The sequence below is a fragment of the Macaca mulatta genome, chromosome 16, assembly GCF_049350105.2.
Source record: "Macaca mulatta isolate MMU2019108-1 chromosome 16, T2T-MMU8v2.0, whole genome shotgun sequence".
NCBI classification, from domain to species: Eukaryota; Metazoa; Chordata; class Mammalia; order Primates; family Cercopithecidae; genus Macaca; species Macaca mulatta.
In genome coordinates, this window is record NC_133421.1 from 91,255,614 (window position 1) to 91,277,209 (window position 21,596).

The 21,596-nt window shown below is 51.7% G+C and overlaps 1 protein-coding gene and 1 long non-coding RNA gene across 8 annotated transcripts in view; both read right to left on the reverse strand.

Annotated features, from left to right (window-relative positions):
- Window positions 1-1,781: 1,781 nt before the first annotated feature.
- The window catches only part of NPLOC4 (NPL4 homolog, ubiquitin recognition factor), an 86,832-nt gene continuing 67,017 nt past the window's right edge, over window positions 1,782-21,596 (reverse strand). For 4 of the 7 annotated variants that reach the window (XM_028836929.2, XM_015120587.3, XM_077973280.1 and 1 more), the window contains 5 exons: window positions 17,232-17,303; window positions 14,099-14,194; window positions 12,514-12,630; window positions 10,597-10,699; window positions 1,782-4,312 (listed from right to left, as the gene is read on the reverse strand). In XM_028836929.2, coding sequence (XP_028692762.1) covers window positions 4,155-4,312; window positions 10,597-10,699; window positions 12,514-12,630; window positions 14,099-14,194; window positions 17,232-17,303 — 546 coding nt within the window. In that variant the 3' untranslated portion in view covers window positions 1,782-4,154. Of the gene's footprint in view, window positions 4,399-9,053; window positions 9,113-10,564; window positions 10,700-12,513; window positions 12,631-14,098; window positions 14,195-17,231; window positions 17,304-21,596 lie in introns of all 7 variants that reach the window. The other 3 variants (XM_077973281.1, XM_077973279.1, XM_077973283.1) reach the window with 3 other exon arrangements.
- Window positions 6,031-7,362, reverse strand: LOC144336075 (uncharacterized). The gene is made up of 2 exons (XR_013407497.1): window positions 6,854-7,362; window positions 6,031-6,546 (listed from the first exon to the last, which is right to left on the reverse strand). It is a non-coding gene; the product is annotated as an uncharacterized LOC144336075 (long non-coding RNA).

Consider the following 21,596-nt stretch of genomic DNA (forward strand, 5'->3'; position numbering starts at 1 on the left):
TCAACACCCCAGGCTCAAGCCAACCTCCTGCCTCAGCCTCCCGATTAGCTGGGACTATAGGTGCACACCACCACGCCAGGCTTTTTCTATTGTTTAATAGAAACAGGGTTTTGCCATGTTGGCCAGGCTGGTCTCCAACCCTGGGCTTTTCTATTTCTAAGCAGTACGATTTGCTTGATTTCGTGGGGGATTGGCATCCAGAACCATTTTTAAATTTTTTTAAATTTTTTGAGACAGAGTCTCACTCTGTTGTCCAGGTTGGAAAGCAGTGGCATAATCTTGGCTCGCTGCAACCTCTGCCTCCTGGGTTCAAGCAATTCTCCTACCTTGGCCTCCCAAGTAGCTGGGATTACAGGCGCACACACATCACCACACTAATATTTTGTATTTTTAGTGGAGATGGGGTTTCACCATGTTGACCAGGCTGGTCTTGAATTCCCGACCTCAAGTGATCTGCCAGCCTTGGCCTCCCAAAAGTGGTGGGATTATAGGCATGAACCGCTGCACCCAGCATTTTTTTTTTTTCTTTTGAGACAGTCTTGCTCTGTTGCCCAGGCTGGAGTGTGCGGTGGCACAATCTCGGCTCACTGCAACCTCTGCCCCCCAGGGTTCAACTGATCCTCCAGCCTAGGCCTCCCGAGTAGCTGGGATTATAGGTGTGCACCACCATGTCCAGTTTTTGTATTTTTAGTAGAGACAGGGTTTCACCATGTTGGCCAGAACTCCTGATCTCAGGTGATCCACCCGCCTCGGCCTCCCAGAGTGCTGGGATTACAGGTGTGAGCCACTGTGCCCAGCGTTTATCTTTACATAGAACCAGAGAGTATGAAAGCACCAAGGATTTTCACTGGCTCTCACACAGACTGCCATGACCAGGTACTGGCTCCCTGCATGGCCCAGGCTGCTGCTGCACTTGCGCTTTCTCTGATGCAACCTCCCCGAGCCTCCCCACCTCAGCATTTTTTTTTTTTCAGACAAGGTCTCACCCTGTGGCCCAGGCTAGAGTTGCGATCACAGCTCGCTGCAGCCTCGACCTCCTGGGCCCAAGTGATCCCAGGAGCTGTGGGGAATTGAGTGAACTGCACTGTGTTGAAGGTGCAGGATTGGAGGCCGGATGCTGGGGGCCCACCCTCTCACTGCTGGAGTGCAGAAGCCAGGACCCCTTGGTAACTGCCCTGTGGCCTGCTTCACCCCAAGACCCCCCTTCAGAAAATAGGTTTTAGTAACTGCTCAAGTCAGCAATGAGTCACTGGCCAAAGGACAAAGTGGTGCTGAACGGTGGCTGCCAGGGCTCCTACCTGAGGCTCAGAGAGCACTTGTTCTAGACGCTTTCTATTGTCACAGGAAAGACAGCTCAAGCAGCACAGGCGTGTCACCCCCAGGCCTCACTCCTTGCTGCACTTGTGCAGCCTGGGCTTCCTGGGCTTTGTCCTTCACCTGCTGTTTGGTCACATGTACCTGTCCACAAAGCAGTGACTCGGGAGCAGCTGCGGGGCTGACAGGTGGGGCAGATGCAGAAGAGGCACCCAAGGGCGGCCGGGCTGTCAAACACTGATGCACTCTCCTCCTCCTCCTAGATGTTAACACTTCAAGAAACTTATCGAGGAGTCAAGGTTGGGAGGGACTGGCTGGGGAAGTAGAATCCCCATCTTTAAATGGTCCATGCACATACACACGCGTAAGACGGTGATATCTTGGGGACAAGTTATCAAATCCCCACACAGTGAGCAGATGCCAGACAACAGTTGAGTGCGCCGGAAGGACACACTAAGACCAGGCCGTTGCTTCAGGCGCTTTTATTAGGTTCCACTGCAGGGCTGGGGTCAATGTAATGCAAATCCAAGCCCAGTGATGCACACCTGTGAGCCGAAACAGAGCCGAAGCAGGAGCACCTGTGCCCCACGAGCAGCCTGGTTAGAAGAGACCAGGGCCAGGCCCCACCTCCTCTCTGGGCCAGGAGACTGGCAGCCGCTGTGTTCACCTGGGCAGGTGTGCACCCAGTCACCCCCACTGGGTTATGGTGCTGGTAGCATGAGAGGGTGTGTCCACACCAAGGGCAGGTGAAGATGCGAGGTGGGGCTGAGACCTCCCTCCCACAACGGGAGGTGGCTGAGCCTCCCAGGGCCTGAACTCTTATAGCAGGGCTCACCCCCAAGCCTGTATGCTTAGCTCTGACTCTCTTTGGACAATAAAATAAAGTGCATTACTGAACAAAGAGTAACTCAAAACCAGAAGCAGACAAATTGCCAATGTTTTTTCTTTAGCTGAAAGACAAAAGAAAACATGAATGATGTGAATGCCGGAATTTCAGAGTGAGGGAAATGCTGGTGGAGGACAATGGAAACTAGAATAGCATGGCAGATAAGGATGAGCAAGTGGGAGAGGAGGAACTGGCAACGCGGCTGTCTCTAGAAGTCCGTGTTGTCCAGCTCCTGCCCAGTGGTGGGGACGGCCTTGGACTCACAGGGAAGCAATGCAGGAAGCCTTGGCCACCTAGGCTCACAGCTGATCTCAGGACCAGAGACAGCAGAGGACAAAACTTCAGCGTGACAGCTGCTAGGAGGGAGAGCAGACAGCCCACAGTGGCCAAGCTGGGAGTTGCACCCGCAGCAGTCCGCTTCAACCAGGCTCCTCTCCACCCCTCCAGACCCTCCACGACAGCTCTGCCATGCCAGACCCAACCCAACTGGCCCCTGGTCCCAAGAGCAGATGAGCTGCTTGGGCTTTCCACTTGGTGTCCCATGCCAGGCGGACCTGGAGGTGCCAGCCACAGTCCTGACCACTTCAGAAGCCAACAGGCAAGTGTTCTCTGTTCATAGTGCCAAGAATGTGGGAGGGTCACATGGGCTTACCCCCCAAGATGGACACAGAAGTCCAGCAGTCTGTAGCTGGGCCAGCCTCTCCCGTGGGTGCAGAGCAACCCAAATGTGGCCATCATTAAGGCAAAGAAGCATCGAGATGCCCACCACTCCCCAGGTAAGAGCCGTGCCCCGGCCTGGCCACAGACGATCGCAGAGCCCACAGAGCGCACACACACAGGACCCCACCAGGTGCTGTTCCAGATCGCCCAGGCTCCCTCCATTGGTACACTATCAATTGTGCAGTGCCCCAGAGAGGTCCCAGATGGCCCTCACAAGAGGCACAGCCCCTAACACCCTCAGCCAGGCAGTGCAGTGGGATGAAGCAGCGTATTGGGGAGGGCCAGAGCATCAACACCGGCGACCCAGCTCTCCCACCCAGGCCATCGCAGGGCAGCCTCAGGGCAGGCGCCACCACTGCTCCTGCTCAGCCCGCAGTATCTGCAGCTGCTGCAGCTGTGTGGCTTGGTAGAAAAGTCTCAGGCACTGAGGTTTACTTCAAGGGAGAACTGACTGGTACCCCCGTCCACACTCATCACCCTGGACACAACCTCGGGGGCTTCACTAAAGGAGGGAAAGATGTGGAAACTAGTCTCTCTCACTCCCCTTTTGTGCAGTTTTTATCTTAAAAAAAAATAAATAAAAGTCTTCTGGGCAGGAATTACTGATAACTGTTATTATAACCAATGCAGACTTTAAAATCCCACCTGGACATCGGGTGAGAGGAGGAGGGCAGGCAGCAAACCGACCTGCAGACCTGCAGAGGGGAGCTGTGTCCAGGGCCACGGCATCCCCCCCAAACAGCTCCCGGCAGAGGAAAGTGGCCCTCACAGGCAGGGTGTCTGCCACCAAGCAGTCCGACCAGGGGCAACCAAGAGCTCCCAGCCAGAAAAACGCGGGGGGCGGGGAGGCCAAACAAAAAGCATTGAAAGGAAGGAAAAGGCTGGGTGGTGGCAGCATCAGCCCCTCCCTATGCTCCCCAATTGCAGGTGCCGTATAGAGGTGAGAGGTCCTTCCAACACAGTGGGGGGCTTGTCAACAGGATTAGGCATGAGGGGCCGCTCTGCTTTTCCAGTCTGGGACTGCACTCAGCGTGCAGAATACCAGCCGTGGCACCCGCTCTCCAAGGAGGAACGTGCTGAGAAGCTTCAGTGGGTCAGGGAGCCCAGGACAGCCAGCCCTTGTCCCTCCAGGGCTGCCCACTGTGGGGCAGTTATAGGGAACACACTGAGCAACGCTTCTGGCTTCAGGAAGGGCTGGGCTGGGCCCGGTCCTAGCCAGCAGAGGGCAGGCACCCTAGGTCCTGGGGAGGCTGCACATCTCGCAGTGGCCCGTGCCTGGCTGGTTCATGAACGTGCAGTGCTGACAGGCCCACATGGCCGCAGTGGCCGTGTGTGTGGAGCCCCCGACGGCGCCGTACTCGTGGAGACCTGGGAGCTGCACGCCAACTGTGCCTGCAGGGTGGGAGAGAAATGAGCACTCATCGTTTCTGGCCCACCAGAGACCTCCAGAGTGTGGGCACAGGGACAGGGGCAGGCAGCTGAGAGCTCCCCACCCTCCACCTCCCACCCCGTGCTGGTCCTGCCCACGCAGCACTCCCACCACAGACACGTTTTGAAGTCCTTAATGCCCTTGGCTGTGACAGACTCAGAAAAATGCCTCCTGCACCACGGGGATTAACAGGGAGCCTGTGCTTGCTGGTTCCTTTTTGTTGCAGAGGGTGCCTCTCCTTGTGAATAATAATTCCCTGGGAGATATGCATTTGGGTTATTTCCAGCTTTTTTTTTTTTTTCCCCTGAGATAGGCTCTTACTCTGTCACTCAGGCTGGAGTGCAGTTGCGCAATCTCGGCTCACTGCAAACTCTGCCTCCCAGGTTTAAGCGGTTCTCCTGCCTCCGCCTCCCAAGTAGCTGGGACCACAGGCGCAGACCACAATGCTTGGCTAATTTTATCTATTTTTTGGTAGAGCTAGGGTTTCATCATTTTGGCCAAGCTAGTCTCAAACTCCTGACCTCAGGTGATCCGCCTGCCTTGGCCTCCCAAAGTGCTAGGATTACAGGTGTGAGCCACTGTGCCCAGCCTCCAGTTTTGAGCTAATATGAACAAAGTTGCCAGGATCATTCTTTTTTTTTTTTTTTTTTTTTTTTTGAGACGGAGTCTCGCTCTGTCGCCCAGGCTGGAGTGCAGTGGCGAGATCTCGGCTCACTGCAAGCTCCGCCTCCCGGGTTCACGCCATTCTCCTGCCTCAGCCTCCCGAGTAGCTGGGACTACAGGCGCCCACAACCGCGCCCGGCTAATTTTTTGTATTTTTAGTAGAGACGGGGGGTTTCACCGTGGTCTCGATCTCCTGACCTTGTGATCCGCCCGCCTCGGCCTCCCAAAGTGCTGGGATTACAGGCGTGAGCCACCGCGCCCGGCGGATCATTCTTATACAATTTCTTTGTGGATCTGTGTTTTTATTTCTCTTGGATAAAAACAAAGAGTGAGGCTGGGTGCAGCGGCTCTTTGTGAGCCAAGATTGTGCCATTGCACTCCAGCCTGGGCAACAACAACAAAAAAAAGGAGATGCAGGAACAGTCACTATGATTAGTCATCAGGGAAATGCAAATTAAAACATGATAAACCATTACACATCCATCAGTGTGGCTGAAATGAAAAAAACCAACCATGTCAAGTGTGAGTGAAGATGTGAAGCCGCTGGAACCCTCCTGGTTCAAGCGATTCTCCTGCCTCAGCCTCCCAAGTAGCTGGGATTACAAGCACGCGCCACCACACCTGGCTAATTTTTGTATTTTTAGTAGAGATGGGGTTTCACCATATTGGCCTGGCTGGTCTCAAACTCCTGACTTCAAGTGATCCACCAAGTGCAGGGATTACAGGTGTGTGCCACCGCGCCCGGCCTGCATTTCCTATTGTGAAACGTTTCACCCTCTGCCCAGCTTCTTATGCTCTTTCTGTTTGGTTATCAACAGGCAGAATTCTTTTGCTCTTTCTGCATGATTATCAACAAGCAGAGTTCTTTTTAAGTTTCAGATAGAAGTCATGTTGTGTGTATGTATCGCTAATACTGCATCCCCCATCGGTGCCTTTCCATGTTTCTAACAGTGCTGGTGAGCACAAGTGTTTTGTTTACGTAACATACATTTATCAATTTACCTTTTTTATGCCCGTGTTTTTCTGTGTGCTACCCCAAGGTCCTGCCTCCTGCCGAAAAGAATCTTTGTGTACTCCAAGGCCCTGAAGAGATTCAACTTAATAATAACTGTTTTATAGTTTTTATTTTTTTAAGACAGGGTATCGCTCTGTCATTCAGGCTGGAGTGGTACAATCATGGCTCACTGTGACCTCGACCTCCCGGACTCATGGGATCCTCCCATTTCAGCCTCCCCAGAAGCTGGGATTACAGGTGTGGACCACTCACCATGCCCAGCTAATTCTTTTGTTTATATATATTTTGTACAGACGGGGCTTCCGTGTTGTGTAGGCTGCTCTCGAACTTCCGGGCTCCAGTGTCCTCCAGCTTTGGCCTCCCAGAGTGTTAGGATGACAGTTGAGACATCGTGCCCAGCCTGCTTCATAGTTTTACCTTTTACCATTAGGCCTATGACCCATCCTGAGCTGATCTTTGTGTCTGATGTATACATGTCTGTAATCCCAGCACTTTGGGAGGCCAAGGCGGGTGGATCACCTGAGGTCAGGAGTTCGTGACCAGTCTGACCAACATGGTGAAACCCCATCTCTACTGAAAATATAAAAATTAGCCAGGCATGGTGGCGCACACCTGTAGTCCCAGCTACTTGGGAAGCTGAGGCAGGAGTATCACTTGAACCCAGGCGGTGGAGGTTGTCGTAAGCCGAGATCACGCCACTGCACTGCAGCCTGGCTGACAGGGTAAGATTCCATCTCAAAACCAAACCAAACCACCCATGAGGGCCGGGTGTGGTGGCTCATGCCTATAATCCCAGCACTTTGGGAGGCTGAGGTGGGTGGATCACTTGAGGTCAAGAGTTCGAGACCAGCCTGGCCAACATGGAGAAACCGTCTCCACTAAAACTAAAAAAATTAGCTGGGTGTGGTGGTGGCCACCTGTAATTCCACCTACTTACGAGGCTGAGGCAGGAGAATTGCTTGAACCCGGGAGGTAGAGGCTGCAGTGAGCTGAGATCACGCTACTGCACTCCAGCCTGGGCGACAGAATGAGACTGTCTCAAAACAAACAAAAAACCCATGAAAAAATGCCTAACATCACTAATCATCAGAGATGCAAATTAAAACCACAGTGAGATACTATCTTACACCAGTCAGAACTGCCTATTATAAGAGTTGGCTGGACATGGCGGCTTACCCCTGCAATCTCAGCACTGAGGCGGGAGAATCGCTTGAGCCCAAGAGTTCAAGACCAGCCTGGGCAATACAGTGAGACCTCATCTCTACAACAAATTTAAAAAATCAGCCAGGCTGGCCGGGCGCGGTGGCTCAAGCCTGTAATCCCAGCACTTTGGGAGGCCAAGACGGGCGGATCACGAGGTTAGGAGATCGAGACCATCCTGGCTAACACGGTGAAACCCCGTCTCTACTAAAAATACAAAAAACTAGCCGGGCGAGGTGGCGGGCGCCTGTAGTCCCAGCTACTCAGGAGGCTGAGGCAGGAGAATGGCGCAAACCCGGGAGGCGGAGCTTGCAGTGAGCTGAGATCCGGCCACTGCACTCCAGCCCGGGCTACAGAGCAAGACTCCATTTCAAAAAAAAAAAAAAAAAAATCAGCCAGGCATGGTGGCACATGCTTGTAGTCCCAGCTGCTCAGAAGGCTGAGGCGGGAGGATTGTTTGAGCCTGGGGAGGTCAAGGCGACACTGACCTCAAGTGCCACTGCACTCCAGCCTGGGCGACAGAGTGAGACTCCATCTCAAACAAAAAAAAAGATGGGGTCTTGCCATGTTGCCCAGGCTGGTCTCAAACTCCTAGGCTCAAGTGATCTTCCTGCCTTGGCTCCCAAAGTGCTGAGATTACAGGTGTGAGCCACCGCGCCCGGCCCTCCTTTTTTTTTTGAGAGCGGGTCTCACTCTGTCACCCAAGCTGAAGTGCAGTGGCACTTGAGGTCAGTCTCACTATCTTAGTTCACTGCAACCTCCGCTTCCCGGGTTCAAGCGATTATCCTACCTCAGCCTCCCGAGTGGCTGGGATTACAGGCGCTCACCACCATGCCCAGCTGATTTTTGTATTTTTAGTAAGAGATGGGGTTTCACCATGTTGGCCAGGATGGTCTCAATCCCTTGACCTCGTGATCCACCTGCCTCAGCCTCCCAAAGTGTTGGGATTACAGGTGTGAGCCACCGCGCCCAGCCAACCCCATCTCTTAAAAAAAAAAAAGAAAAAAAAAAAAAAAAAAAAAAAAACGTAATCCCAGCACTTTGGGAGACCGAGGCGGGCGGATCACGAGGTCAGGAGATCGAGACCATCCTGGCAAACACGGTGAAACCCCGTCTCTACTAAAAAAAATACAAAAAACTAGCCGGGCAAGGTGGCGGGTGGCTGTAGTCCCAGCTACTCAGGAGGGCTGAGGCAGGAGAATGGCGTAAACTTGGGAGGTGGAGCTTGCAGTGAGCTGAGATCCGGCCACTGCACTCCAGCCTGGGCGACAGAGCAAGACTCCGTCTCAAAAAAAAACAAAAACAAAAACAAAACAAAAAAAACCACCATTAGTTGGGTGTAGTGGCTTATGCTAATAGTCCTAGCTACTCAGAAAGCTGAAGCAGGAGGATCGTTTGAGCCCAGGAATTGAAGGCTGCAGTGAGCGATGATCACTCCACTGCACTCCAGCCTGGGCAACAGAGTGAAATCCTGTCTCTAAAAGGGAAACAAAAAAGAAAAAAAAAAGACTCTGGTGTCATTGTTAGAATCGCATAAAAGGGTTGGGTGCCGTGACTCCCAGGTATAATCTCAGGGCTTTGGGAGACTGAGGTGTAAGGAATGCTTGAGGCCAGAAAGTTTGAGACCAGTCCGGGCAACACAGTGAGCCCTCATTGATACAAAAAAATTAAAAACTTTTGCAGCCATAAAAAGGAATGAAATCATGTCCTTTGCAGCAATTGGATGCAGTTGAAGGCCATTATCTGAAGCAAATTAATGCAGGAACAGCAAACCAAATACCATGTTTTCATTTATAAGTGGGAGCTAAATGTGGGTACTCATGTGCATAATGATGGCAGTGCCAGGTGTGGTGGCGCACATCTGTAATCCCAGCTACTCGGGAGGCTGAGGGAGGGGAATTGCTTCGAGCCAGGAGGCAGAGGTTGCAGTGAGCCAAGATTGCGCCACTGCACTCCAGCCTGCGAGACAGAGTGAGGCTCCATCTCAAAAACAAGAAAAAAAAAAAAAGGCTGAAAAACTATTAGGTACTATGTTTAGTACCTGGGTGATGGGATCAATCATACCCAAACCTCAGCATCAGGCAATATACCCAGGTGACGAACCTGCACATGTACCCTGTGAATCTAAAATAAAAGTTAAAATTATTTTTAAGAAACAAACAAAAAACAACAACAAAACCCCAAGAATTAGCTGGGGGTGGTGGTGTGAGCCTGTGGTCCCAGTTACTCAGAAGGCTGAAGCAGAAAGATCACTTGAGCCTGGAGTCTGAGGCTGCAGGGAGCTATGATTGTGCCACTGCACTCCAGCCTGAGCAACAGAGTGAGACTCTGTCTCTACAAAAATAAAAATAATAAAGAATTGTATGAAAAGAAAACCTTGGCTGGGCGTGGTGGCTCATGCCTGTAATCCCAGCAGCACTTTGGGAGGCAGAGGTGGGCAGATCACAAGGTCAGGAGTTTGAGAACAGCCTGGCCAACATGGTGGAACCCTGTCTCTACTAAGAATACAAAAATTAGCCTGGCGTGGTGCCGCCCGTAGTCCCAGCTACTCGGGAGGCTGAGGCAGGAGAATCGCTTAAACCCAGGAGGTGGAGGTTGCAGTGAGGCGAGATCATGCCACTGCACTCCAGCCTGGGCGACAAGAGCCAAACTCTGTCTCAAAAAAAAAAAAAGAGAAAATGGTATAAAGGTGTTTGATATGTTATTTTGAAGGCTCTGTTAATAGAGGGATTCTAGTGTTTGTCCAAGGCTGTAGCAGCTGTTGGGCACTTTGGTATTCTCAGCTTGACAGACTCAGGACAGGCAGTCAGGCTGCACAGGGCACCACGGTGCGTGAGGAGTCCCTGCAGCAATGCTGCCACAGGTTCTCGCGGGTGGGGAGCTGTTCGGGACTTGGTGGCTGAGGGTCCTGAAGACACGCAATGCCTGCGGTTCATTCTGGAGAGAGCCCGCCAGGAAGAACACGCACGCTGTAGGCTTCTCCTCCTTACAGCTTTAAGCACTAAAGGGAAATTCCCAAGGAGACCAAAAGGTCCTGCGCTTCCACAGAGTTTCTGATTCTCTTAAGACAATGATGCTGAAAGTGCTCCTCGGATGCCTGGAGATTAGTATCTCTGATGTATAGATTTATAAAATTTACAGGGCTGTGCACCTAAGATGCATGGCCTGGACAACATGTATGTTACATCACTGGAAACTGCCACGTGCCTGGCAGGGAGGTCGAGTCTCTAGTCTCATTGCCCACAGCAGCTGCCAGGATGCAGCTGGGGTACAGAATCCAGGGCACGACAGGCAGTGGGGAGCTGTGCAGAGTGGACTGCTCTCCAGCCGCAACCACGGGGTACCAGGGCAGGGGGTGGGGGTACTCACTGCACAGCTGCTCGATGGTGGCCCACTGCTCAGACCTCTTCCATGTCTGGGCGAGCTCCTCATTTCTGGTCCGCACAGCCTCCAGCAGCAAGCTGATGCTGTCCTACAAGAAGCCAAAAGGAAGGTTCCACTTTGCTGTGCAGCTTCCTGCTGGGACAGGTTTCTTTTTCCCCAACACTAAGACATATTTCCGAGGACATTTAAAAAATCTTGCAGGATATCACTATAAAACGTAAACTGCCACAACTTACATCTATAAACTCAAGTGCTAAATTGAACTAGAATTTAAATTCTTCCCAAATAGGCCCAAGCAGGCATCTGTGCCTCTGCCGTGCACTGACAGTGCTCAACAGCCCAGACGATAGGAGCTCATGCCTCTCGTCCTGGAGGCTGGGATGGAGGGTGGAACCCTGGCTGTGAGACGTGTCCTCTTCCCTTACATTTCATCCCCCTGCCTCTTTCTCTTCTCCATCGTGTCTGGAAAAAGGCACTCTCTATCCTAGCCTTCCGGGTCAAAGTGCAGGGGATTAATGCATTAAGGATGGGCACGGTGGCTCACGCCTGTAATCCCAACACTGGGAGGCGGAGGCAGACGGATCACGAGGTCAGGAGTTTGAGACCAGCCTGGCAAACACGGTGAAACCCCGTCTCTACTAAAAATACAAAAATTAGACGGGCGTGGTTGCGGGCACCTGTAATCTCAGCTACTCGGGAGGCTGAGGCAGGAGAATCACTTGAACCCGGTAGGCAGAAGTTGCAGTGAGCCAAGATTGTGCCAGTGCACTCCGGTCTGGGCAACAAAGCAAGACTCCGTCTTAAAAAAAAAAAAAAAAAAAAAATCATATATGAGAAACGGATAAAGCCTTCAGGAGCTCTCAGTACCTCCAGAGAATGTCTTCCAACAGATGACTGCAAAAATAGTGCAGTATACTAGCAAGGTGGCTCTGGTGCAGAGGAGCCTCACCTTTCACCACCTGTCCAGACAGATGGGCAGCAGCTGAACCTGAGAGCAGGAGGTGCAGCTCCCTGGGCTGACTAGGGAAGGCACAGGCAGGCAAGAGGCACACGGTGCCTGATGTCAAATACCCGAGTGAGTGGTTTTGAGACAAAATACAGACACAAAATAAACTAGCAGGATACAAGAACAGCTATAGGCTTCCTGACAGAGAAAGGTTGGGGGAGGAGGAGCCTCTCCATTCTGTCTCCTTCAGGGAAAGGTCCTGAGTCAGTGGCGGAGCAGCTCAGAAAGAATTTGCTCCTTTCTCTTTGGCATTTCCTGTCGGCTTGAATAGTGAAGAAAAAGCCAAAGTTGGACCCCCACACATGGCACATGCAAGAACCTCCTGGGAGCAGCTGCCCACTGCCCTCCAACTACCCAGAGCAGCCGCTTCTGCAAAGCACTCGCCCTCTTCTCCCCCAACAGTGCCTCTTAAAAATGCCAACTGTGCAGCTGTGAGCTTGGGGTCTGGAAGCTGGCCAAGCCTTCTGGGCCAAGGCAATAAAACCAGAGTTGATTCGGGAGGAGGGGAGATATGAGTAAAAAGCAGAGGCTGTGACTCTGAAACTGTTAGAACAGGAATTTTTTAAACTGTCTAACTCTAACGCTGGAGGCAGAGCTAAATCACCTCTGCCTGCCATCCAATTGTAACAGATGAAACCGTACTTCCTCACAGAGGTGCAGACACTCAATGAAAATGCTAAAGGTGAAAAAATTCATCTTTCTATCAACAAGCTTCTTGTGAAAAGCTGCTGCCTACACTCTGCCCACAGGACAAATGAGGGGGACAACATGTGACCCCAAGCTTTGACCCAGTTTCCCAGTCACGCTCTGGTCTGTGAGGAAAGAAAGCAAGACACAGGCATCTCCTGGCGGGCAAAGCCCACTTGCTCAGGCAGACACCACACTTGGGCACGCACCTGCAGAGGCATAACTTCATTGGTGACCAGGAACAGCAGGAGGTGGAAATCTGAGATGGTATCCAAGAACACGGATGAGGTATTCTGGGACAAATAGGTGGCCAAGCTATGGAAGTCCTAGAGGGACAGGAATAAACATGAATGTTCCACACAGTCCCCCAGTGCCAGACCCCGAAACAGAGCCGTTTCCTACTAAGATGCAACTCAATACACTGAATGCTGAGAGGCACCTCTCCCTCTGCCTCTGCAACCACAAACAGGGTCCAAGAAAGAGGAGCAGGCAGCTGCCAAGCAAGCTCTTGCCCTCTTCTCCCAAGAAGATGCTCTCAGCACACCTGACTACCCAGATGTGCAAGAAGACACACTTCTAAAGCTGACTCAGACTGGCCAGGTACGGAGGCTAACGCTGTAATTCCAGCACTTTGGGAGGCAGAGGCAGGCAGGTGGTCAGGAGTTCAAGACCAGCCTGGCCAACATGGTGAAACCCCGTCTCTACTAAAAATATAAAAAAAATTAGCCAGGCTTGGTGGTGTGTGCCTATAATCCCAGCTACTTGGGAGACTGAAGCAGAAGAATCGCTTGAACCCGGGAGGTGGAGGTTGTAGTGATCCAAGATCGCACCACTGCACTCTAGCCTGGGTGATAGAGTGAGACTCTGTCTCAAAAAGAAGAAGAAGAAAAAAAAAAGGTGACTCAGACAGAGACACAGTCAAACAGAGGGCAATGCACGCTGGCCCCCAGGTGAAGAGTGGGCTGTGGGAGGGGCCTGGGGCCCCCTTCAGGGCAGGGAGATGCGTCTGGCTTTTCCTGTCGAACTGTATTCTCCATACAGGGTGGCAGGAGGGAGGAATGTGCAGGGCAGCCATGATGCGGCACAGACATCGTCAGCAGAACCACACACAGAGCTTCAAGAGTGCACCCTAATAATCGGCTTTGCGCCTCTACGAGCACCCCAAGTTCCCTGGGCGGATGGGCACTGAGGGGACCAAAGCACAGAAGCTTTGTCAGCCACTGAAGAAAACCTCATTATAGACATTCTTCGGAAATGTCTGTTAGCAAGTTATGATTTAAGAACAATCGTGTGTACGTAGCCTGTCTACACAGTATGCAGAAGGCATGACAGCAAATCGGACCTGGCCTGATCTGCCGGTGAGAGCAGAGGCCAACACGTGAGCCACGCTAAACAGCAGATCAACACTACACATGGGAAAGCCGAGGCCAGGACGAGGGGCGACACAGTCCCAAGGTGCCTGAGCAGGTGACCAGGCAAGGGCCAGGCCAAACCAACAGTGACGAGGCTGCTGGCAGAAGACACAAAGTGACACATTTGGGAAAATTACGAGGTCCACTGAGGATGGGACCAGTCTGAGGACGTCAGGGGCTTAGCCTTTGTGGCTGTCCATCACCCAGCCACAGGAAGGGCGTCCACCTGACCAACAGTGCCCCACAGCAGGCCCCAGCTGACCTGTCACGAGAATGCATCGGGAGCGTTTGAAAGCTTGATGTTTTCTGGAAAAACAATACTGACACTAGATAAGCAATCAGCAGTTACCTTAAATTATGTTTCTAAAGACAAAGAGCTCACCTGTGTCTCACCCAATACATCCCGGTTTTCAATAGGAAATGGATTTTGCGAAATAGAAAAAGTGTAAACTGGATCCTTGGGGAAAGTTGTTGTGATCTAATGAAGAAAAACATAAACCCATGATAAATGAGGCTGAAAATGGTGTGGCCAACTCCCAGCCAGCCCAAAGCATCTCCCAGAGCCCGAGTTAACGACTCCCAGCAATTCTGAGAGAGTTCTACAAGCTCTCCGTCGAAGGGAACCGTTATCTATTAGTGTCATCTCTAAACAAACACTTTGAAACTCTGCCATGTTGGAGGCAAGCTACACCATATCCGGGCAGCCTCTGGCCTGTGCACTGGCCTCGACATCCTACAAAAAGGGCACTGGGACTCCCCCTGCGGCACAGCTTCCCTTCACGCAGGTTCTCTCCCTCTGCTATGGAGGAACTAAAGGCAGGTTTGACCCCTTGTCCAGGTGACAAGAAGGGAATGGAAGGGGCCAGGAGGCTGTCAGGAGCTGACTTTGCTGAAGAGAAATTCGTGTCCCTGGATTTGGAGGGCACATGAGGAAATCAGCCAGCCAAGAAACAAAGCACCCTCCAGCAGCTTGCTAAGCCCCTTCTGAATGCTGGGGGCCACTCCATGGAGCTGTGGGCTTTTCCAGGCAGGGGTGAATATAAGGCCCTTGAGGAACACACGGCTCAGCTCTTCTCTCTCCCTCACAGCTGATACCCAAAGGCCAGCTAAGTACTTCAGGGGCTCAGACAGGCCTTAATGACAACAGAGGGCATTTTGTACCTAACATATAATCAATAGAAGCTACACGGACAGTGGTTAAATGTGCAAGAATATCAATAGAAATACAACTTTCATTCTTCGTGAAGCACCCAAGCTGAGTTGATGCTGCTTTTCTCTGCAACAGAACAGCAGCAGCCGAGTCACACCTCTTCCAGATTTCGGGGAACTATTCTGGTTCCTTTGGGACTGTTTCTAAAGAATGAGTGCGGTTCTGGTCTGTTTTCTGCATCAGCAAAGGCAGTGAGTTGTTGTTGAGCTGGCTGGCCCGGGATTTGCTGTGCCAGCACGAGCCGCTCTGGAAGGACAGCTGAGCCACCGGCAGCATCTCTGGCCTGAGCTGGCCCTTCATGGGCAAGCGGTGGGGCGGGGCATGAAGACTCGGGCCGCAGTGCCACATGTCGGCTACATGGCCTCGTCAGTGAGGGATCCTGGGCCTCACTTTACTCTTCCTCGAGATGAAGATGATCGGAGTACTCGCCTCCTGGGTGCCCAGCACGGGGCTGGTACACATAGTGTTGGCACACACAGTGTTGGTACACACAGTGTTGGTACACACAGCGTTGGCACACACAGTGTTGGTACACACAGTGTTGGTACACACAGTGTTGGTACACATAGTGTTGGTACACACAGTGTTGGTACACACAGTGTTGGTACACATAGTGTTGGCACACACAGTGCCGGGTACCAGGTGAAGACAGGGGAGGTGCTGACCTCCTGCAGAGACAAAGGCCTGGCCTACTCAGGCGTCTCCTTTGGGAAGGCCTAGAAATGGGGAGGGCGGCACCCCCAGAACACGTGCTAGTGAGCGAGCTAGTGGGACCACCGGGGTCTTGCTGGCCTTGTAACTGGCCCTTGGAGGGTAACAGAACCGAAGTCCACACAGCCCATCCCAGATGTCCCAGGCAGGGCATCAGTTCCCATCTTACACACTGAAGCCATTTCCCTACCCTACCCATCGTCTATCAGCCAGATGATGCCCCCAGAACCCACAAAGAAGCCCCAGGAACACTGGCTGGTGCCTTTTCCTGCCTGCCCAGCCATCCCATCCCAAGGTTTAAGAACCCTGACCCAGGCCAGTGCCTGTGACCCGGGGCTGGGCATGGAGCTTGACACACCTCTCTGGGCACCTGCTCTCAAGGACTCCTCATGCCTCACTTCCACAGGGTCAAGGAGTTTGGGCATCACAGAGCAAAATGCTCTCCCAAAAACAAGAACTTCTGAAAAACTGCACTAAGGCAAAAAGTTAACTTCCTTTATAAAAGAAGAGGAAACGAGTGGGGAGGCCGCTCGGGGTAGAAGACCTGAGAAAGCTGGTTTTAAATCATGCCGGCTCCTCCTGGGTGTATGCTCCATCAATCTGTTTTCATCTTAATTACACCCCAGGTAGTCTAAAAACCAGAGGCCTCCACGGCCTACGTAATAAATATGTTCTCGGGAGCTGTCAGTTGGAATGGTGCATCGATGGGCTTGGCTCGTGGGGACCTGCTGCTCCGAATGCAATGATATTTTACTGCCTGAATCACATGCCCATTCGAGCTCAAATGCAGCCTGAATAGATCCTGGCACGGCAGCAGCATAGCAAATGAGCTGCCTCCCGTCCACTCCGGACAGAGCTCTGGTGGGGCTGATGCAAAGACTCATCTTGCCATCCTTGCTGCCCTGTGGCCAATGGCACAGCCGTATCTCCATGACCATAAAATGCCTCCAGAGAGGAGCTGAGACACTGGGAAGATGTGGAAGAGCCAGGGGCATTTGTGGCTCCTGGAATTCCACCCAGTAAACCACGCTGATCCCTCACTCAAGAACACTGAGTCACAGGTGCGTCCCCTGGGGCCCACTCTGGACGAAGTGGCCCGGACGCACTGTGGGCTGTGGCAGCTGTGCTGGGGCCAGGGCAGCACCTGCACGTGCAGGACAGCTGACAGCCACACACCAAGCACGGCACATCTGGACAAGACTGCTTGATGCTCCGGTGACTGGAGACCCAAGCATTGGCGGTTCGCTGCCTTCCAGAGGCTCCCTAGCCTGGGGTCGGTGGTCCTTTGTACTTTAGTATGGGGACAGTTAACCCCTAGGCTGATGTCAAGGAAATAAAAACCTGAAACTACAACAAAAAGCCATTAAAGCTGTGAGCACTTCAGCAACACCGCACGCTCAGTGACTCTACAGCAACACCGCACGCTCAGTGACTCTACAACCACTCCTGGGTGCCTGTTATGGGGTGGGCACAGCACAAGGCAGAGGGTGCCTTAAATTGCAGCCTCCTCCCTTGAGCAGCCACCACCCAGCAGTCCCACCTCCAAGGCGCCTGATGGGTCTGTCTGCCCAGGCTGTGCATGGGGGGCACTTACATCTATGATGAGATACTCCACAGGTAAGGGCCGGGCCAGCTGGGTGATCTCGTTGCCAAACTTGTCTACGTCCTGCAATAGTCAGAGGGGAACAGCAGTGAGCAAAGGCGATCAGTGGTGATGATTTTCCTTTCGCATGTTTGTCTCACCCTTTATTTTTATTTATTTATTTTTTGAGACAGAGTCTTGCTCCGTCTCCCAGGCTGGAGTGCAGTGGCGCAATCTCCACTCACTGCAAGCTCTGCCTCCCAGGTTCACACCATTCTCCTGCCTCAGACTCCCAAGTAGCTGGGACTACAGGCGCCTGCCACCACACCCGGCTAATTTTTTTTGTATTTTTTAGTAGAGACGGGGTTTCACCGTGTTTGCCAGGATGGTCTCAATCTCCTGAACTCGTGATCTGCCCGCCTCAGCCTCCCAAAGTGCTGGGATTACAGGTCTGAGTCACCGCGCCCGGCCTTCACTTTTTAAATTACTACAAATCTTATTGAAGTGTATGGATAGCACAAAGGAAAACATGCGTATTTTTGCAGTGAAACCACCTTCCACCATTTCTTGGGGCTCCTTATTATAACCACAGCCTGAGAAAGCGGTCAAGCTCTCGGGCACTAGGACTCCCCACCGGGAGAGCACATCAAATGCCTCCCCCTCCACCCACGGTGCTTGGCCTGGCACTCAGGTGCGATCTGCGACAGGCAGAAGGGTCCGTGTTCCCCTCAGGCTGGACCCGTGCCCTGTCCATCCTCCAAAAGCACATGAAGCCTCACAGTCTGAATGCTAACTCTTAGAATCTCGCTCACACCTCTGAAAACCCGACTTTCCAGAAACCGAGTACTTGGACATGAACAGAGTAAAGGCATGCACAAATGAGCGCACACACACACAAAGACACGGGAGCCCCACACCGATCTGTCAAAGTCTCAACTTGTTTTGCTTTGTCAGATGCACGGAACATAAAGTTTAATTATGGGGAAAAACGGCCAGCATATGTTCATTAATCATAAAATGACAATTAGATCTGATTTATGTCAAACATGCTGAGTTCAAACAGAGCTCCAGACATAAATTCATAAGAACCAAAGCTTTTCATTAAAGATTCTGCAAGAGGGGGTCATATTTTCTATCTAAATCATCACTTAACATTATATAAATCATTCATTAAGTCATACGTAAATTATACATCCATAATTTCCAATTATAGGGCCTTACATAAAAGTTTACGTTTATTGGAGCTCTCAGACCCGAAATGATTGCCAAGCAAATCTCCCTGAGGTGTGCAGGGTTGACGGGAGGCCACCCCTAGCACAACCACACCTTCCTGGGGACGTCAGGGAGCCCTGCTGTCTTCTGAGACACTCATCACAAACTGTTCCCAAGTCAAACCAAGTCCATTATCCTAATGAGAAGCCCCAGGCCCCATGTGGCCCTTGGCCCTGCTCCTTGCTAGAAAATTAGGTTTCTGGCTGGTCTGAAGGTGATGAGTTATCTCAGTTGATTGTTCACAGTCAGTGACATATCCAACTCCTTGTTCTACTCTCTCCCCCTTTCTCACTACTGTATTTGACTAGTCTTAAAAAATAATAAAAATTTTTTAAATTCAATGTCTGGCCTGAAATGTATCTCAGTCTCCATACCCTCACACCTTTTCTCTACTCACAGCTAGAGAGCGGCCAACAAGAACTTGCCTCTACCCTCCCAGAGAAAAATGGTCCAAATATATCCAACCAATCTTTCCAGGAGGGCAGGAGAACGAACCTGTACTCTATTTCCATTTCACGTATTGCTCCCCGCCCCATCAGAGGCTACGTTCCTGCAAATACACAGTTCTGCTCTGTTTGCCTTCCTTGGACACTGAAATGACTTTCCACTGACGTGGGTGAGGGTCGTGTGTCCTCCTTCCACGTGACGAGTGGCTGCCACGGTAAGGACAGCTTCCACATTCCGGGCTCTGCTGGCTGTGATGGGGACACTAAAGACACGGGGACTACTGCTTGAGTCCTGGGGCCTCAAAAGAGGTGGTTTTTCAATGGAGATTTGGTAGGAGGCAAAAATCAAATCCAATCAAACTAAATCACCATTTCCAAAAATACACGCTTGCCCCTACAAGAAATAACCTGCAACAACTCACACATAATTAGCCCATCTGGAATTCATCTTCAAATCTAATTAAGCTCTAATATGCAGAAACATTTTTCCAGCACCTGTTCACTTTAATCTCCCCCTCTAGGGATTTTTCTTGTTAAATGTCCCTCTCTCTTTTTTGTGTCATGCTATTCTCTTTCAAACTTAACTATCCAACTGTACCTTTTCCAGTCCCCAAGAAAATAAAGGTGTTGTATCCCCCTTTCCTCCCTGGGGAAACAGGTAACTTCTACCTCTCCCCCAAGCCTTCACTCAGATGTTTTCACCAGCCAATCCCTAGGCCTACACACCATTTTAAAAGGCAATTACTTTTTATGGGCCTCAGCAAATGTCAGTTGGAATGTGCTGGGAGGAGGATGTCTTAATTCTAAGTTTGGCAGCCGTCAAAGTGTCAGCAGCTTTATCTCCACCTGGAGTGAGGCACCAGGAGGTCAGAGGTTGTGGCCCCAACGCCTCACCACCCGCCAGAGGCCACTTCTGGAAGTACTAGCGCCAAGGTCTTGACACCAAGAGAAATCCAGGAATCGATGTCTTTGTTAGCTCAAAAGCATTGGGGATGCCCGGGGTACGATGGCTCATGCCTGTAATCCCAGGGCTTTCAGAGGCCCAGGTGGGCGGATGGCTTGAGGTCAGGAGTTTGAGACGAGACTGGACAACATGGCGAAACTCCGTCTCTACCAAAAACACAAAAACGAGCTCGGTGTGGTGGCGCACTCCTATAATCCCAGCTACTCAGGAAGCTGAGGCAGGAGAATGGCGTGAACCCGGGAGGTGGAGCTTGCAGTGAGCTGAGATTGCGGCACTGCACTCCAGCCTGGGCCACAGAGCGAGACTGTCTCAAAAAAAAAAAAAAAAAGAAAAGAAAAAAGAAAACGAGTGTCTGAAAGCTTTGTTTTTCTGAGATATCCTGTGGCGGCTCAGATCCTGCTATCATTTGTGCCTCTTCTTGCCAGTTCTTAGAAAAGCAACACATTCAGGATTTCATTTACCTTTTCTTTTTTTTTTTTTTTGAGACGGAGTCTCGCTCTGTCGCCCAGGCTGGAGTGCAGTGGCCGGATCTCGGCTCACTGCAAGCTCCGCTTCCCGGGTTCACGCCATTCTCCTGCCTCAGCCTCCCGAGTAGCTGCGACTACAGGCGCCCGCCACCTCGCCCGGCTAGTTTTTTTTTGTATTTTTTAGTAGAGACGGGGTTTCACCGTGTTAGCCAGGATGGTCTCGGTCTCCTGACCTCGTGATCCGCCTGTCTCGGCCTCCCAAAGTGCTGGGATTACAGGCTTGAGCCACCGCGCCCGGCCTCATTTACCTTTTCTAAAGCAGGGTTGATGCCATTCAATCAATGGAATTCACTGTTGTCCTGGCACAAAGCCCACATGCTTTTGTGTGTGTGTGTGTGTGTGTGTTTGGTTTGAGAAAGTCTTGTTCTGTCACCCAGGCTGGAGTGCAGTAGTGCGATCTCGGCTCACTGCAACCTCTGCCTCCAGGGTTCAAGTGATTCTTGTGCCTCAGCCACCACGCCCTGCAATTTTTTGTATTTTTAGTAGAGACGAGGTTTCACCGTGTTAGCTAGGATGGTCTCGATCTCCTGACTTCATGATCCACCTGCCTCGGCCTCCCAAAGTGCTGGGATTACAGGCGTGAGCCACCACGCCTGGCTGACACTCGGTTTCTTAAAAGCACCACTGCTTAGAAAACAGTCCAGTCCATGTGCAACAACACAGCACCTGTCAGCTGCACACAGAACCGGCAGCTGGTATTTCTCGGGCCAGCTGTGTGCACAGAGCTACTTGGTTCTCACAACCACACCAGTCACAGGCACTACTGCTATCCCTGACACACAGCAAGACAGGAAGGGTTACAAAGATGAATGAACCTCCTAAAGCGATTGGCGAGGACAGTTGGACAGCTGTGTAGATACTGGCCCCCCACACCATGTGCACAGGCTCCCCACCTCCCAAGTCAGTGCTGGTGCTGCAGGGCCAGGGCACACGCAGACCTCCCTCCTGCCTTTGGGGAACCTTGAAGTTGAGGCTCGGACCCCAACAGTGGTCTCACACTGAGTAAGACTCTCTCCACCTCCACTGCAAGGGAAGATGCAAAATTTTCTCTTAGACTGGGAATATACTATAAGAAGTGATTCAGCATCTCTTCTCTTGGCAGTTTCTTAATTGATAAACTGTCCTGAAAAATGCTGGAAGCAAACACAGTCTCCTATGGGTGAAAACG